Source organism: Triturus cristatus, chromosome 6 (genome assembly GCF_964204655.1).
Source record: "Triturus cristatus chromosome 6, aTriCri1.1, whole genome shotgun sequence".
Classification (NCBI taxonomy): Eukaryota; Metazoa; Chordata; class Amphibia; order Caudata; family Salamandridae; genus Triturus; species Triturus cristatus.
In genome coordinates this window covers 1,442,578,851-1,442,597,399 of record NC_140589.1, presented here as the reverse complement: position 1 = coordinate 1,442,597,399, position 18,549 = coordinate 1,442,578,851, and the positions used below count along the sequence as shown (strand labels likewise).

General features: G+C 41.7%; 1 protein-coding gene across 1 annotated transcript in view; it reads left to right on the top strand.

Moving 5' to 3' along the window:
- LOC146821513 (uncharacterized) overlaps positions 1 to 18,549 on the top strand; it is a 436,639-nt gene that overhangs the window by 355,589 nt on the left and 62,501 nt on the right. Inside the window, exon 15 of the mRNA XM_085612507.1 lies at positions 1,864 to 2,059. Coding sequence (XP_085468633.1) covers positions 1,864 to 2,059 — 196 coding nt within the window. The remainder of the gene's footprint in view (positions 1 to 1,863; positions 2,060 to 18,549) is intronic.

Here is an 18,549-nt window from a genome sequence, read left to right as displayed (position 1 = left end):
TGTTCGACACTATTTGGGTCAGAAAACTATTAGCTAATGTGGTAAGTGATCCCTGAGGGGCACCATCCGCTGTCAGTTTTCTCCTGTCAACTTCTCCATGATAGGGAAGGTCTAAGAAGCCCACCGCTTTCTCATTATTCTCAACACGCCCTTTATTTTCTCCCATGACCCCTTTCTGTGAAGTTATTTTAGTCTCTATCCTTTGGTTGGACTGTTGCAGATATTTTAACATTGATATTATCAAAGTCTGTCCTTGAAGCAAGCTCAAACCAGTGTCAGCTGGCTCTTTGCCTGGAATCCCTCGGAAGGATGAAATCCTTCTTGCAAAGAAATCCCTCTTTTCCTTCTATCCCCAATTTTTTTTCGCCTCTGGATACATAATGAAGTGGTAATTGAGCTGCACATACGTTATTGGGAGGCATGCTTGGCTCGGGACCGCAGCCCCAGTGTACTCACATCTGGTCATTCCTGAGGGTTCAAACTCTTGTCATGCAGCAGAAGGTCCAATCACCCCTGTGTATTGAAGCACTCCACCCACTGTTCAGAGTGAATTACTTCACTTGGATATTTTTGCTGCGACAGCTGTGCGAGTCAGTGGGGTTCCCTCGAGGCACTAGCAGATAGGACAGCTCAGTGCTGCTCTTCTCCCCCTTCTAGCTCACTTCTGGTTGCAGTGCTGCTATCACCGGGGCCGCTGCTGTATTTCAGTCTCTCATGGCACATAATGAAGGAAAGCTAACCCATTCTGGCAGGGCATTGCGGAGGCCCCTGAGTCTAGGAAGCAGGTCCTGGGAAATCCACCTCTTTTGCAACAGTGTCCACTCTCAGATGACCCCCCCAAAAGCATTAATGCCTCGGTGCAGCCCAGAAATAAATAAAGATGAGAGCTTGTTGGCATATCTGAGCTACACTCAGGCTCTGTCCACAAAGAGTTTATCATCCAGTAAATAAACATTGGCAAAGCCAATAGGTCTTGTGCTGGCTGCTCACCTTTTGACTTTGCCAATAATAATTTTGTTTATGATTGTTTTTTTATTATGAATACAAACAACTCATTAGCGGCCTGATAGCAGTGTTGGAGGAGCTGCCAAACTCGTACCTGAATAAAACAAGAATTGTCTAAAAGCCAGTATATATTTTTTAAATGTGAAAGAATACATTGCACTATTAGTTCCTTGCACCGAAGGGGGCTACTTGGTGTGTGGATAAATGCCTTCATTTACAGTCAGGTAAGCCAATAGTGGAAATTGGCTTGACTGTATGCTACACATTGTGGGGGGTGGAAGCAACATAGGAATGATACTCCAGCAGACCAATGGATGAAGTGGACTGAATGGAAGCCTCTGTAAATGAGTTAGTATATTACTGCTATTTCTTTAAAAACAAAAGGTCTGGGCTGACTTCACACCTAACAATTAATTTGGAAGTTACAAGAAAATGTAATGTAAAGTTCAATAAAAACATATAATTTGTATATAGTAAAGCGAGAGTCTTACATGTGCTGGCCAAACAGTACAAGTCAATGAAAAAATGTAGATTTATTTTAGCAAGAGTTTGGCAGTAATTAGAAGTCCAGCGCTTAAACGTACCATAGCATAATCGCATGTTTACGAGTACAAGTAGTGAAAAAAATGGCCAAGTGCTTCTGACATTTCCATTGCTTAAGAAAAAATGTGGAAAAATGTCTTTCAATATGTGTTTTTTTAAAGGGCCTTCTGAAATCATTATTATTGTGGTTTTATTCAAACAAGCGACTTTTGTAATTATCCGCTTCAACACAAAGTCATATGTTTTAGTGATATTTTCTAAGTAATACTTTTTTAACATCCTAATGTATATCCAGGTCTCCCTCTTTTCTTATAGGTGTGTCAACTAGGAGTTATCGCATCTCCCTGCAGTAGTAATGCGCTCTACCTGCTGGGACTGGCCCAGCTCGCTCAGTATGACAATAACTCTGAAAATGCACAGCAGTCTCTGAGGGATGCTAAGCTTTCATTCAGTGCTAGCATTAGTCTGGAGAACATGCCCATCAAGGGACCACCTAAGCAAGAAATAACAAGTAAGTTGCCGTGATTGAAATATTCAGCGTTGCACTGAAGTTTACCCCGCCTGGCAAATTCAAAAGTGACATTTGAGCCTCCTGATTAGTGCAGATTCTATATTTTGCACTATCGATTACTCTAAATGTTGGTGCCCAATCATACTAATAAGATTCTAGTTAGCATTTTCACACATTGCATATGAAGCTATTTTGCTATTCACATTTTAGACAATCTACCAATCGCACCCACTGATTATTTTTTCTCAAATGAAATAAGTATTGTATTATATTGTTGAATTTGTATAGAACTTACTACCCCTATGTGGGGCGCTGACACACTTGCCGGCACAGATAGCAAGATACACTGTGTAGGGTGTGTGATTGAGAGGGTCCCATTTGGACATTAAAGTGCTCTTTTCATCACCATTTACATTTTATATAATATGATGAGGTTAAATATAATCATGCCGCTGTGGCTACATACCATGGTTTGTGTTTAGCATAGTAGTTGTCATGAGAAACATTTTAACTTCGCTGGCTCAGCGTTTAAGTCCTACAGCCAGGCATGGTTTACTTGATCTTGCATAAGGTAATCCAGCACCCCCATGAACCCGTCCAAGCAATAGTGCTCAAATAGCTACTGTTTAGTTATGGCTAAAACTTGGCTACCATGGAAAGTGGGGTATTTTTAGGTTTGCTTATAACATTGGTGCTGCTTGAGACATCGTAACCAAATGTGGCACATATGTGGTTCATCTAACTAAATAGTGGCTGTTAGAATGGGGAACTTCTGGTTGGCACAGGTGGTTACTTGTGACAAGCAGTGGTCCCTTCTTCCATTCAGGGCAAGAGAATTATCCCTTCAGAACAACCCCTGCTCACCCTATAGGTAGTGTGGCGCGAGCAGTCAGGGCTAAACTTCAGGGCGCTAAGTCAGTTAAGCATTTATGATGACACACAGTAAATCACAAAGATCCCCCACAAATGGACGCCAGGCGTACAGTGGACTGTCGAGTGTCATGCAGATCTTTCTAGTAGGGGAGGAAGTTACAGGAATAAATGTTGTGTTTCCTATCCAAGCTCCCATAGGAATTATTGCCCATGTCTTCAGTGAAAACTACTGAAAAGATGTTATACCAAACTTGGAGAGAAACTAAGGGCCTGATTTAGATCTTGTCGGTACTACCGCTGTTTTGCCCCGGCGGCAGTCTCAAGTACTCCACCTACTGAAGGCGATCCGCCTGAAGTTTTTAGGTGTTGCCGCAATAGACCGGAGACTGCCGCGACGGCGGTCTTATCTGCTGGCTAACATTACTCCTTCACCGTCATGCCAAGTCGTTCCCGTTGTGCTAATGGCGATGCCCTGACGGAGTGAGGCCATGGTGGTGTGGAGTCAGGTAAGTACTACTTATTTTCATGCCAATACACATATATATTGTGAATCTGTCAAATTGTATATATATGTAAGGTGTACTGCCCATTTGTTTTACATATAGCATTGAACACCAACAACATACACACACTATTGAATGTACACCCACACCCACCACAAAAGCCTACCTTAGATTCCGGCAACAACGGAGTTGCTGAGCGTAGTGGTCAAGTAGCAGCAGCGCAGGAAGGACCTGGACAATGGCATTCAAGATTGGAATCAGTGGTGGGACCTCAATAAAAGGGGGGGTTTCACCTCGTTTACTTCCATTCCGCCAACTCGAGCTTGGAGGTTTCCCCACCTCGGTTGCCCCGACGGAAAGGCACATCGTAATCTTGATGGCGGGAATCTAGGCGGGACTTAAACTGACAGCAGCTTCTGCCTCTGACGTGGGAAAAAGATTCTGGTGGAGGCAGCGGGACTGCGGCGGTCTTATCTCCGGTGTGCAGCCAACATCTAAATCAGACCGGCAGACCGCCAAGGTGGGGTGTGGGAAGACTGCTGAAATAGTGACGGTGGGACGAGTCCCGCCAAGATCTAAATCAGGCCCTAAAACTTTGCTCAAATAGGGCCTTTTGTGCCTTGTTTAGTTGTTATCGAGCCACTTGTATTGCAAAAATACACAGATCTACATTTAAAAAATGAATGTGATTGGATGACTAAACATTTTTCAATGATCCAGTACGTAATCCGAGAGATTATCCGTATAGGCGTTTGATCAAGTAATATGGTAGGGCAAGAATATTTAAAACTATTGAGAGGCTCCGTTAAGCCATGTCTCAGTCAAAAATAATAAGTTTGGCTGAGATGTCTGCACAATATTTTCCAGACAATCTACAGGACTGTACTTGGTTTTTGGATTGGGTCTAAAAGATAGCAAGATCTATTAGACAGTTAAAATTAGGACTTGTTTAAGAGAGTAGCTGTTTTGCTTTCTAGTGTCCATAATTATAGGAGTGTTAGAGCTAGTTGTGCTTGTAGACCTCTACTAAGTTAACATTATCCTATTATCCTCCTGTGAGAGAGTGTTGCAAGCTCTTGTTGTATTGCGTTCTATATTGTTCCTAGAATTTGACTGGTAGTGTAGGGTACAGTCGATTGGGCTGTAACATGGATGATTGAGTCTGTTTTACTTATTTTCAATAATTTCAACTGTATGTATCTTGTTCCTGAAGTTATGAATATTAATTCATAGACAATTTCAGTTAGGTTAACAAGAGGTATAGCATCAAGAATGAGCGACAGAGGCCTTTTATTGGTGGGTTAGGGTGGATCCTCTGTACCCTTTGAGGTAACCATGGAGTTTGTAGAACATTTTTGACCCTTCTGATAACCTTCTTTTATTTGACATTTTGATTTCAAGATGTCAGAGGTACTCTTTCTCAGTGTTATTTCCGTTTTCGCTAGGCCTGAGAGTTAGATCATGGTGAGTTTGAATTTTGATGCTGAAAGTAGAACAGACTGCGAGGACACCCAAGTAGTGGAGAGTCTGTTGTGTCATAAGTGATGCTAAGGACAAATCTAAGGCAGATTCCTTTACAGGTGTCTAGGTAAGAGAAAGAGAGATGTTTTGTGGTGATTTGAGTTGTGTGATTTTGGCATTTATTATATCAAATGTCTGAGAGTTGCGCCATTGTGTGTGTTTCTGACTAGTGGTCTAAAGTCTGCATGATATTTATGTACCTCCAGATGTTTAGTAATGTTGAAAAGAGTAGAGCAAAGAATTTCAGAGTAAAACGAGTGGCTTCAATCATAATTATAGAGATAGCCACTTCCACCTTGAATGAAGGGGATGGGGAGATGAACAGTTTGCGTCCTTTAGAGAATTTTGTTGTGTGATCTACACGCAGTAGAAGAGGTCTGTTTAGTGATGTTTGTCGTTGGAGAAGATCAGATCTATTTTCATGCATTCTATCTTTATTTATTGGTATTGGTTAGTGATTAGGGTTTCGTACTATCCGTTGGATGATCTTGGTTTGTGATTCTTTGCTACATTTGGTATATTATATATTGTAGGACTCTAGCCAGTGTGGGTAAAGCTGAAACACGGCAAGGGACTCTTAATTAATGAGAACTGGGTCTATGAAAGGCAGGGGTAAAACAGTGACCTGTGCACCACTTCCCGATTCATTTGCACAGTGCCATTCATGAAACAAATTGTGAGCGCTTACCCTCAAAATTAATGTTTAAAGCCTAAATAAAGGAACCTTTGGATGAACAGAGAGGTCAACTAACAAATGTGCTGTGAACTAGTATTTCCCATCTGTCTTGAAAGCAACAGATGTCAGGAGCTTGATGGCTGTAGTTAGTCACGCATTATTAGCCTCCTGTTTCAGAGATTAGAGAAATAACCTGTGATCGAAGTGAGGGAACACCATAATAGAGTGACTCTGTTCATTTGGTGTCTTCATAAGTCTAAACCAAAGGAAATGATGGATGGAGTGTTGAACATTGCAAGCACTCACCCCCAGTCAACTGATCTGGGTTTAATCCATCACCGTTCTTTAGCCCACTCTGCCACCCCAGTTCAGACATGGCCATATGCAAATCAGTCTGACCCTGTGCCTCATGGGAACAGTCCAGCCCGAACTGCCAAGCCATGTCTTCCCTGGACCGGAAACAAGCTTCCTAGGACCGGTTTCTGGCATTTCAGCCGTCTTCAGCCAGGCTTGCTTGAATCCAGTGGCAAAGTGAACAAGGGACTCACGTCTGAGCATACCCTGCCAACTTATGGCGGACAAAGCAAAAACCAAAGGAAATGATGGACAGAGTGTTGAACATTGCAAGCACTCACCCCCAGTCAACTGATCTGGGTTTAATCCATCACCGTTCTTTAGCCCACTCTGCCACCCCAGTTCAGACATGGTCATATGCAAATCAGTCTGACCCTGTGCCTCATGGGAACAGTCCAGCCCGAACTGCCAAGCCATGTCTTCCCTGGACCGGAAACAAGCTTCCTAGGACCGGTTTCTGGCATTTCAGCCGTCTTCAGCCAGGCTTGCTTGAATCCAGTGGCAAAGGGAACAAGGGACTCACGTCTGAGCATACCCTGCCAACTTATGGCGAACAAAGCAAAAACCAAAGGAAATGATGGACGGAGTGTTGAACATTGCAAGCACTCACCCCCAGTCAACTGATCTGGGTTTAATCCATCACCATTCTTTAGCCCACTCTGCCACCCCAGTTCAGACATGGCCATATGCAAATCAGTCTGACCCTGTGCCTCATGGGAACAGTCCAGCCCGAACTGCCAAGCCATGTCTTCCCTGAACCGGAAACAAGCTTCCTTCCATCATTTCCTTTGGTTTTTGCTGTCTTCATAAGTCTCAAAAAGCAAAGAGGGTTCTGGCTTAAATAGCAGCACGGCCAAACCAAAGCTTAGTATAAAGAACAAAACAAGTGCCAATACTGTATGTGTTTTCAACACGGCTTTTTCGTAGTGAGCTGAATTAAACAAGAACACTAGCCACAACTTTGTTGGTGAATTTAATCAAAACAATGTTTGCTATTTTATAAACACTGCATTTTTTTGTTTTTCGTTACAATTAAATAAAGTACGCTCATTACAATGCATCACAACATAAATGACAATACTAACAATACACATACATTTGTTACAATTTAGACACCTGTGCACAATAAAGAAAAAGAAAAAGTTTTAACATACAGACAACACATTCAAAACATATTATGTACAATTTATATACAGGCCATCAATATATCGCAATTGACTTAGTCATGGGTTGATTCACTGTTTGTTTTAGACAAAGATTGACCCGAAGCGGAGAGAGGTCTACGCGTTTCGAATCCCACTGAGTGCTGGGATTCTCATCAGGACCAACATGTGGCTGTGAACCAAAACAGAAAGAGTTTTGAAATGAGAGTGACCCTAATCTAATGCGTCAACGCTGCATGAGTTTGTTAAAAAAGTCTTACCTAACAGAGAGGAAAGCCAACTTATTCTTTAAGGTGTTGCTTCATCAACCAGAAACCTAAATGGAATCAGGACCAAGACTAGTCAATATCTATGTCTATATAGCTACTACAAAACACAGCCTAAGTCAGACAGACCAAGAAAGAGAAAACGCACCTTGTTTAAAGTGTTGTAATGAGCCGAAGAAAATGTGCCAGAGAGATTCTTTGGTCTTTATAATTTGTGTGTAATTCGACAGCCGCTCCAACACGACAGGCGCTTTATCTGAAAAGCCGAAAATGCTGGGTGAAAATACGCGCAGCAAGGTCTTAAGTGGAAACAATAGTTGCTTAAAGCTCGTCTGCTTACCTCGGGGCAGAGCGCGAGCAGGCAAACAAATTCCTTAGTCTGGCGGAGTGGCGAATCAATCGCAGCGTCCGTTTGGCTCTGTGGAGACAAGCGGATAAAGTGGTCGTTTAACCTTCGGTCCGCTAGTGAATCCTGGGTTTAGCGGGCAGTTATCTATACGAAAAATCTACGTCTTCTTTTACCTGCGGGAGCGTCGTAAATCGTGCTCAGATTTAGCGGTGGCTGGCTTCAGAGTTCCTGCAAGCTGGAGATGGCCATTACCTACATCCGTTTTTTACGTATTTCCTTCTCGCGTGAACAGGTCTCTAAGTATCATGGGAGTTGTAGTTTGTTAGATCCAATCGAGATAGCAGTGGTTGTTCCCACGACCTGAGGGATGATTAGTTGGAATCTTCACAGGATTATAGAAGAGTTTTCACGCGGCGTGTACAATGTGAATAAAATATATGGATGTTTCAACCTCGATTACAATATAGCCCAGTGAATCCTTCCTTAATTATTGTGTGGGAGAGATCTTAGTTCATAATTTATAGATTTCCGAGAGTTCATTTAACCCGTCAATAGATGTGTTGAATTTTATTATCAACATTGCTTCTCTCTTCAATAATTTCGCATCCAAGTCGCCGCCTCGTGGGTCACGCTCCACTTTGGAGATGACTGTCCATTTTAGATCCTGTTCCGTGTGATTGTTCAAATTCCAGTGGTGTACCAATGGTGCATTTTGTACTTTTTTACGGATCCTTGATTTATGTTGTTGAATACGAAGCCGCACTTCTTGATTGGTCTTGCCGATGTAAAGTTTGTCACATGGATTAAATTCACCAACAAAGTTGTGGCTAGTGTTCTTGTTTAATTCAGCTCACTACGAAAAAGCCGTGTTGAAAACACATACAGTATTGGCACTTGTTTTGGTCTTCATAAGTCTGGCAAATTTGAGAGGAGCTGTGTTGTAAATGTTTTTAAACATACGATGACTGCGTTGACAAATGGCTAAAAAGATTGAACATAAGCAAACACGTTTTAAGTTAAATGTATAGTGAATACCAAAATAAATTCAGAAGATAATTGACGGCCATATTAAAGCTAAGAATTCTCAGCTCATGAAGACAGAAAATGAGTAGATTAATCCTAAAACAGCAACAGCAAAACGAAAGAAAAACCGCAGATTTTTTTTAGGTATTGCAGATTCGAAGAACGGACTACGCATGTCTGTGATGCCATCAGATCTACTTTCAATTGCATCGAATTGTGTGCTTCGAAGTGTCTGACACTGGGCATGTAAATGTCCTATTCGTACACTTCCAACATGGAAAAATCACACACGTCTACTGAGTACTTGGTAAATGTGGTTGTAGAGTGAAAAAAGGATTCAACTAGAGTGGTTTACCCTGAAAACCTAGATGAGTAGAAGACAGAAAACAAGAAGTTCATCTTGAAAACTTAAATGAGCAAAACAGAGAACACGAGAAAAGGAAGAAGAGAAATGAAATATGAAAAACAAGTGGTAATTAGCCAGGAGAGTTGTGATAGGCATGGAGCCAGACTCAATATGGCTTCCATATTGATATGGAGAGAGACGTTACCTCCTACATGCTCAGTGTAGCTTTTGGCAAACATGTCCCCATTCTTATACAAAAGCATGTAAAATGCCATCATTGACCTGGGATAAAGCAATGATTGATTTTTTTGTATATGGTTGCACCAGCCTCAAGTTGGCGCAAATTTAATCCCCAGGTAGTAGAACCATTTGAGCTTCACCTCCACCTCTTTGAGATTTAAAAGTTGCCATGCAAACTCTTTCCATTCCCCATTAGTGTCACCTGGAATTAAAAGAAATTGCCAATTGCCAATTATTATATACAGATCAAGAGGCATTGAGCATGGATACATCCTTGTTTTCATCAGCCATGTAGCTCAAATTCCCTTGATGTAGACTTGTGCTAAACACCCTCTGTGTTATTCTTGTAGAGCGCTATAACACGTTTGAGCAAGATTGAATCGATGCCCCTTCCAATCTGTCTTTATCATGGCAGGTCTCTGACCACAGCATTGCAAATGGAACCTGAGATCCATCGGTGTTCTATATAAAATGTGCTTTTCCACAACAAAACGCTCTTAGGGCGATAAAAGAGGATTTGCAGCTTCGTATACTGTGCTAACCCGTTCTTGAAATCCATAAAGGCCACTAGCAAATAGTCCTTTAGGTCCACTCATCCAGGCCTGAATGGATTACCTAATCAAAACAACAGAAGAGTGAGCCTTACTGAAAAGAAGAGCATGCATGTAGAATCCGACTAGGTTCTTTAGAAAGCCCTCACTCACCAACCTAGTTGGTGACATGCTTCATCATTGGGCCCTACCAGGAGAGGCCGAATGCCACCCTGGTGTGCTTCAACGCCAGAATTACTGCGAAGCTGTTTTTTTTGTGAATTGTGATCAGTGAAAATGAGTTAAAAATGTCTAGATTGTGTCATAAAATAATTTTTATTAGTTAGCCAATCAGACATGAGTAAAAACGAAGTGTGGGATGTGCAAACTGAATAAAATGTTCAGCTAAATCCCTTAGTGTATGGTCAACATGTTTCTGCCTATGAATGGTGATTAACCAGGCATTCGTCAGGACCAGAAAGGTGAACCTTGGTGGTATGGACGCGCTAAGGCCCACCCTAACCAAAGGTTATAAGTGTGACCGAGTTTATTCTGAAACAATGTGAATATTTTGTAATAGACAATGACAAACATATAGATAAAAAGAGAAAAACATACAAAGGATTATTTGGATGCAATTTTCGTGCGTTTGTCATAGCGACACATACATACATACATCGGTGCTCTTCGAGGTGCACTTGAACAGTAACACAGATCCAGTGTGCTATTGCGAATCATCAAGTGCACTTATTTAAATTAAGATCGACTTATTTAGTGGGACTACCGTAATTCAAATCTATTGTCTTGTATGCCCATTGTGGCATTTAGCGATAGCGGTAATCTGTGGGATAAAACACTATCTATATTTGAACGACAATTAAGTGCTGCTGGGCACGTTTGGATCGTAAATTTAGGAAGTATCTTACATAGGGTGTAATCTTTCATCACACCATGGGTCTCGGGAGGGGGGTGGTGGCAAAATGGCACACCCTGAAAGTACAAAGAAGAAACGAGGGAAGGAAATTAAATAAAAAATACCGGACATGCAGAGGTTACTTATCTCGTGTCTTCATATCGACTCACGCCTTCGATGCCAGGCACCCGCTTGGTACCTACAGCGTTCCTCATGAACCGGACCTCCACTGGTAACTGATCCTCATTCACCGGCATAGTTATATGCTGCCAGCAAAAAGCCTCGGATTATGCCGGGGGGCTGGGTGTGTCTATCTGCAACGTCGTGTTAGCATGCTTAACGTGGCGTGATGGCTGGCCAATCACAAAGCTTGTGTCAAGAGCTTATGTGAAATTGACCAAGGAATGGATTACCTTCACAAATAATTTAGCAGATGTATCAGTAGGTGATGGAGTTCTGCAATCTCCTTTCATAGGCTATGTCTCTTTCTTCTAGCAGGGGGCAGCTGAAGTGATAGCAATAGCATTTAATGCACTTGTAAACCCAGCCTACAAATGTGTCTCTACTTTGTACATATGTGGAGCTGAGTGATCTCCATTAAAGGCCTTTCCTGTTTTTTTTCCTCTCAGCGCCCTCAAAGCTTCTTGTATGTGAAATTGTGTGAGATTACTTTTCTGCCCTAAATAACTCTCAAGATAGTTCCTACATGCCACCTCCTCTTCGCTATTCAGCCATTTCTAAAAATGCAAGGATTCAAAGTTAATATATATCACAGTATCTGCCATGGGTGTATATTTTGGGCTCCTATTTGCTAAGATGCTGTGAAACCTATTTTGGTGTTTTTCGTGTATTGCCTCTAATAAAGTCACCCGTTGCTTTGTCAGGCCTCCTATTCTTTCAACTTTGTCAACTTATTGAAGGTCCTCCTGGCCTGGCTCAATCCCTTCTAGTCACTAATGTGCGAATTCTTGATTGCCAACTGTTGTTTGTTTGGCTTAATTGCACTACTCATCAAACCTAATATAGGGCTATGTGGTTATGGTATTCATATGGCTGCTATCCTTGACATTTCATAACATAACTGTGCAAGGTTATGATTGTCATGTTATGTTAAGTGCATATGTATAGCAAATTCACATCATTTTTAGGTCTCGCCTAGGCAGCGCATGCGCTGTCTCTCTGAGACTTCAAGTAATCTGTATATCTAGGCAAACTACACCGACACCTCTTTGCTTCTAATTGGTTTATTGGCTTGTCTGTTTGCATTTTTTCACTGTGACAGGCTAATGTGCTATGTAGATCAGCCTTTATTTTCTGGGGAACACCTATGCAGCACCGACAAAGTACAGTAAACATGCTGCACATGGAATGAAGTGTTTCCCTTGGAACTTCTTTTTTGTTTTCGCGGCTTGCATACTCTGGATTGCCGTGTTTGATGCATCCACTTTTGCTGTCATTCATTTTTTTTGTTCTTTGCTCTTGTTTGTGTTTAACTGCTCCCTGGAGAATTATTTAGAGGCGCTACAACAAATATATAGAAGCACTTTGCTGCTGACCAGGCGCGCAATGCCATTGGGATCAAAGGGCTTCAGCCCCTCCCCCCCCGTCGTGTGTCAACCCGGCTGAGACAGCTTCCGGGCACACACACAGCCGCACTTGATTACTTCACAGGTCTTTAAAAGACCATTTACTTGCTAATGAGGCTTTGTTGTGTTTTCACTACTTCTTAGAGCCCCTGCATCTTCACTCTGAATATTGCTGGGAGAATCCTCCCCCCCCCCCTGAAATTTTGACGTAGACTGAGCTGTTAAGAAAAGGACTTATTTTAAGAAAATGAATTCACAAAGGTATTTCTATACATGCATGCATTCTTTAGTTCCATTCCAGTTCCCTCTTCACGCTCTTTCTCTCCCCCTCACCTCTCTACATTTCTCCCTGCAGTCCATTATGCAAAGGATGACGTCTTTTTTGATCTGGTGAACTTGGTTCTAGCAGTATAGAGCTATGGGCTTGTTTTATTCAAAGCAAAAGCATTGTCGCTAGGGTGAATATAAAACTTTAATGCTAGCCAGCGCTCACCTAAAATATCACTTATTCCCAGATAGTCTTAGCCAAGTCACATGAAATGATTAACAGGGGCTTCAACCCAATGTCAGTATCAGTACTCTGGCCTGTATTGGAAAGGATATTTCCAGTGTTTCATGTAGCGTTTGTAGGCAGATTTGAAGTGCGCACTATTGTCCATCAGTTAATGGACCCAAGGCACAGTCACATGCTGTGATGTGATGTGCCCACGACCCCTCCTTGCTAGCTGTTGATGTTTTTTAAGGATGCAATTCACATAACAGCCATTGGGGTCCCCTTTTCAATTGTGTGCACCAGTGTTCTCTTTTGTGCTCAAGTAATTTTGGGGCATCCTTTTTATAGCGCAAAGCTAACACGATGACGTTACAATATCACTTCATAAACACCACAGGACAACGTTCACTTTTTCCTTTAATAATAACTCCACTGCAAGCAAGCAATGTAATATTGTCTCGCATTACTGTAAGTTTGGACTATTTGGCGTTGCATTACTATTAGCAATGCCAATTGCTCAAAATGTCGGTAATTCGAGACCTATTGCATTGAAAATGCTTGTTATAGTATGCGCACAACGTAACACTCACTCCACCCCCACCTCTGATCCCCTACTGCCCCCGCGGGGAGGGGGCAAAGAACACTCAGAAGCAGGTTATGTTGTCCAAGGCGTAGACTTTTTATTCACATAAATCTAGTAATCACCACAAACCATCACGAGAGTACAAGTATTCCACTTGTATATGTATCATTATTCACAGCATCGCACTAGCGCCATCCACATGTCAAAAGCAGTAAGGAAAATTAGGCCAGACATTACACTTGATCTTCAGCTTGGCCGTACACTTGGCCGACATGTCAAGGCAGTAAGGAAATTAGGCCATACTCTGCTGTCCCACTCATAGCACACCCTTCAACTTTAATTTGGCCGACGCGGCCGTCCCACTCAGCTGCGCACATTGTGCCAGCAGGCCCCAACGCGCTACAGCAAACAGTTGCATTACTTGAAATCCAGGGTTTCATAGCACACCCTGTATTTGGCCGACACAACGTCCCACTCAGCCGCGCACATTGTGCCAGCAGGCCCCAATGCGCTACAGCAATCAGTCACATTACTTGAAATCCTGGTTCTCCCCAAGATTTTACTCAGTCCATACGTTGCGGGTTAGGGCAGTAGAGTCCAGGACCACAAGCAGGTCAGTCCCCTCCACGCCTACCCTCTGCACACTTCATCCTACCCCACTCCTGGGGTCCATTTAGTTGCTGAATCTCCATCGCTGTGCATGCCCTCTTTTTCTGTTATCTGTCAGCGCTCCGCCTTGCTCTTCTGCCGGGTAGGTGGTTTACAACGCTCCTGCGGCTTCCCTGGGGTCCAAGAAGACAAAGAGGATGAGACCCCGGACGCCGCCTTAAATAACCTAATTAAGTTTTGGTTTCCTTTACGCATTGAAGCATCAGCAGGGATCCATCCCCTTCCAGCATCCAGCCCCTGGAGGAGTCTCAGCTCCGTGACGCAACTAAGGATGCCCCTCTCCTGGGCGTGGGGGGAGCCTGCTCAGGGTAGCAAAATGCTTTGAAAAGCTGGGAGACCTTTATAGTTCAGGAATTCTCATTGACCAAAGTCAAAGTGGTCTGCTGATATTCTGTTTGGCTGTGGTTCCCGTTGTTTAGCTGTTAATTGTATTTGATACTGGCTGGCAGTGAAGAAGTGAAAATTTGGTTTTGTGAAGAACTATGTTGGATGGTGGTTTGGTAGGTTCTGCTGTGGAGCTGCTTGGAGCATTATGTTCATGGATGCACGTGCCAATAATTATTCATGCTTGTTTCGCACAGCTGGGGTGTATAGTTGTCCATTCCTCAGCTTTAGGTGTTTGTTGTGTTTTGAGGAATCTTTCTCCATTATGTGGTTTGATGCCATTTTATGTGTGTGTCGGCTGTGTGGGTATATGTGAATGAATGTACCAATGAGGTGGTTAAGGAATACCCAATTAGATAGCTTGCATCTGTTTTGTACATATGACCGTGCCAGGAGCTGGGTCCAGTTATTTCTGTAAGAGTTTGTGATAGTGTTGTGTGCTGTCTGGCCCAATGACAGCCAGTTAAAGCATGTCTAAGCTATGTTGAGGGTGTTTGCTGTGTTGTTTTCATAGTGTTCTTTTGGGCTAACCTGTGGGTCTGTCACCAGATTCATAATACCATCTAGGACCCAATCACCTGTCCTTCTAAGACATGTTATCATACAGATACAGTGGGTCCAGGTCTCCGAGAGTCTGTCCTTACAGAGCGTTTTGCCATCCAGATATATCCAATGGAGGGGCACGTTTTAATCGAGATGCATGTTTCCTGGTAGCATTTGTATAGTGTGCTTAACCATTCGTATAGTCATGAAGCAATTTTCTGTTCTGCCCACTCTTTTTGTTGCGCTGGTTTTTAAATAAGAAATAAAGAGTGCAACAGGGAGAGGGTGGAAGAGGGAGACCGAGAGAGAATGACAGAACGAGAGAGAGCAACAGAGGGACTGAGAGGCAAAGAAGAATGTAATAAGGGTGTGTGTGTTGGACTTGCTAGTAAACAAGGCTGAGTAAATGTGTTTTGGTTTGTGTGTGGATGTTTCTGGTGATGGAAAGTGGGCTTGTCAGGATGAACATTAAATATTGTCCGTTAAGAGAATACTAGGGATTCTTCAAGAAGGATATTCTCACTAAAAATTAGGGCATTGAAAACAATATCTTGCATCAATTTTGAAATTGTCAATATTATAATTCTCTTTATATTAGTATTTACCTTATCATGCTTTATTTGAACTACTAAATGGTTTTCAACACAATCATATTTAACCTGTTCGATAAAGCCACCAGGCCTCAATATTAAAAACTGCATAATCGATTATACTTCTTTTCTTCATCATCATAACTAGCTCTTACTGAGAATAACCATATTGCATTTGTCCATTTACCAACTTCATTCTGTACTCATTACCATCTCCCTTAACATTCTTCCTATTTTATCAGTCATTGATTTGATCATGGCAAGAGTAAAACAGCTTGACAGCTAAACCTCTTGGATACTTCTTGAAAGAAAATAATCTCATTCACTAATTAGACAAACCCCCACATGATAAAGGATCCAATTTGGATTAGATCATCACCAAAGAAGGCCCATTAAAGACAAAAACAACCTTGATTGGGCAGACTGTCTACAAATTCCATTTGAGATCCCGTTGTCCAACTCAGCTATGAAAGAATAACCCACCGTCCATTGATGAAATGCAGAAACCTGAAAATCGTTGATCTGAAAACTTTGGGCGATAACTGAAATGAAATGACTTTCACAATTAAGTGACAATGATCTCAATCATTTGCCTACAAATTACCACCACAATGCAACATCAGACATAGATGACATAGCATTACTAGCTCTCAACAAACAAACAAAAACTAAAAATTAGCAGCATGGTTCACTAACAACCTCATGAAGAGAGAACATCAACAAAGAGACTTGAAGGGATGTGGTGAAAAAAAACAGTTTTCTGTCAATTTAAATACCTTAACAGCGGGCTGAAAACTTTGATAAAAAATAAATGCAACCCCAAAGCAACCTTATTTCAGTAAAAGTTTGATTTGGAGAAAAAAAGACCCAAAAACCATTTGACAGGGTCAATAAAATATCCAGACCCTCTCTTATTTCAATTAAAGGTACGTTAGTGTTAATTTCCATGTCAGGTGAAATTGCACTCCAAAATAACTGTCGTTTTTAAATACGACAAGAAGATGTCGCTGTTCCCATAGTTTATCAGGCTGACTTCAGTTACATGTAACAGCACATGACACAACACAGAAGCCAACAGTTATGAAACTGAGAGAATAGTAATGTCAGAAGTGTACAGGACCAGGCAATAGCTGATGATCTTAACCACCCAAAATTTTACAATTGGAAAGAGGAAGAATTTATGAAAATGGTTGTTACTTTGAATTTTGGGACTTCAAATCCTGGTTCTATAATGGAATAAACAAAACCAAAAGTTCCAAAGTTAATAGAAAAATCTGGACTGGAGCAACTGATAACGCATGGACCTGGAAACATGGAATAGCTGATAGAGGTTATGCTAATTGGAAGTATTGAGATTGACAACATTTATAGTCACCTTCACATATGTATAACTATTGATCCCATTGATATCCCTCTGTTGTTAGATACTGGAGCAAGGATTACTATTATTGCCATAAATGAGTATTGTTACTACCTAATGACAATTTTTAAGCTTTGGTTTAGTTGGTATATTCCGCAAAGATCCCTTCGCTCAGAATCAACATGTAATATCATTGTTCCTAGAGTAAAAAGAGCACAATGGGGCAGGAGAGGTTTTATAGGCAGTACTTCCCGTTTCTGGAACAGCCTTCCCTTATTCCTGAAAAAGAAAACGGACCTCCTCTGTTATAGGAAAAATCTAAAAACCTGGCTTTTCAACCTGTTGGAGTTTTGGTTTTTTTTTAAACTCTGGCCAGCCTCTTAACCTCAGCCTTGCCCTGCTAACAAGTTTGCTCTCCTAGACAACTCAGGGTAGTAGTGCGCATTTATTATAAAAAAAAATTTAATGTTATCACTACTGCATTTGAAGGTAGTAAAATCGCTCTCCTTGGTTACTTTGCCCTGACATTGGTGTTCAGTTCAGAAAATTAATAGAAAGATTTACAAGGCACATAAAGGGATCTATATGCTAAAGTGGTGGCATCAGGCAGATTTTCGCATGGTGTTCTGGTCTGAAAATATATGTCTTGTGGCACTGGATGAAAATTACCAGGCTTCAATGGTTACTTCCACGATTGACTAGTTATGGTCGCAAATGTACAGTGAAGTGTTCAAAGAAAAAGTAGTGAGTTAAATAGTTCACTCATATTGTCAAAGGTAAAGATAGAAGTATTACTTTCAAACATAGATTTCTCAATTCTCCACACAGCGCCCAGTGTACAAGCCTAGTTGCAGTGATCTTAACGTCAACTGCAGATTCGAGGTGAGATTGTTCTGTTACGAGTAAAAACCAGTGGGCTCTGTTCAAAAGCTTTGCTTTACTAAACGGCAACTCTGTTGATGGTGGCAATGTCGCAGCGAGCGCCAATTGCCAGTGGTTGCTGCTCATGTGCAGCTATCAAGACTGATGCTGCTAGCAACTTACCTCATGCCGGCCTTCAGTGTCGCCATGCCGATTGCATCACATTAAATCACTGGATTCCGATGAGCTGACACAGGTGCACAACGGCTTAAAACAATTTAAGAGGACCACTTCCACTAAAAGATTCAGTACCTTCTAAAGGAGTAAAAAAGCAAGAAGCGCAGAAGATAGTTCAAAACATTTCAAAGTGATTCTGCAGCGAGTCCTTGATTCATAACATCTGTGAAGTTCTGCATTAAAGAGGTAGTTCTTATTTATCAAATTCCAGCCATTCACTGGAGTTTCACTAGAGCTCATATACAAGGATAACAGCAAAATCTATTCATCGTTCAAACAACATGGAAATACATTGAATAGTTAAGCACGTTGCTGGTTTTAATTAATTACATTTAAATATAGAAAGAAATTCAAGGTGTAAGTTTACCAGCACCCTTTCTGTTAATTCCATGCAAACCATCTTTAGGATGGAAAAGGTAGCATCGTA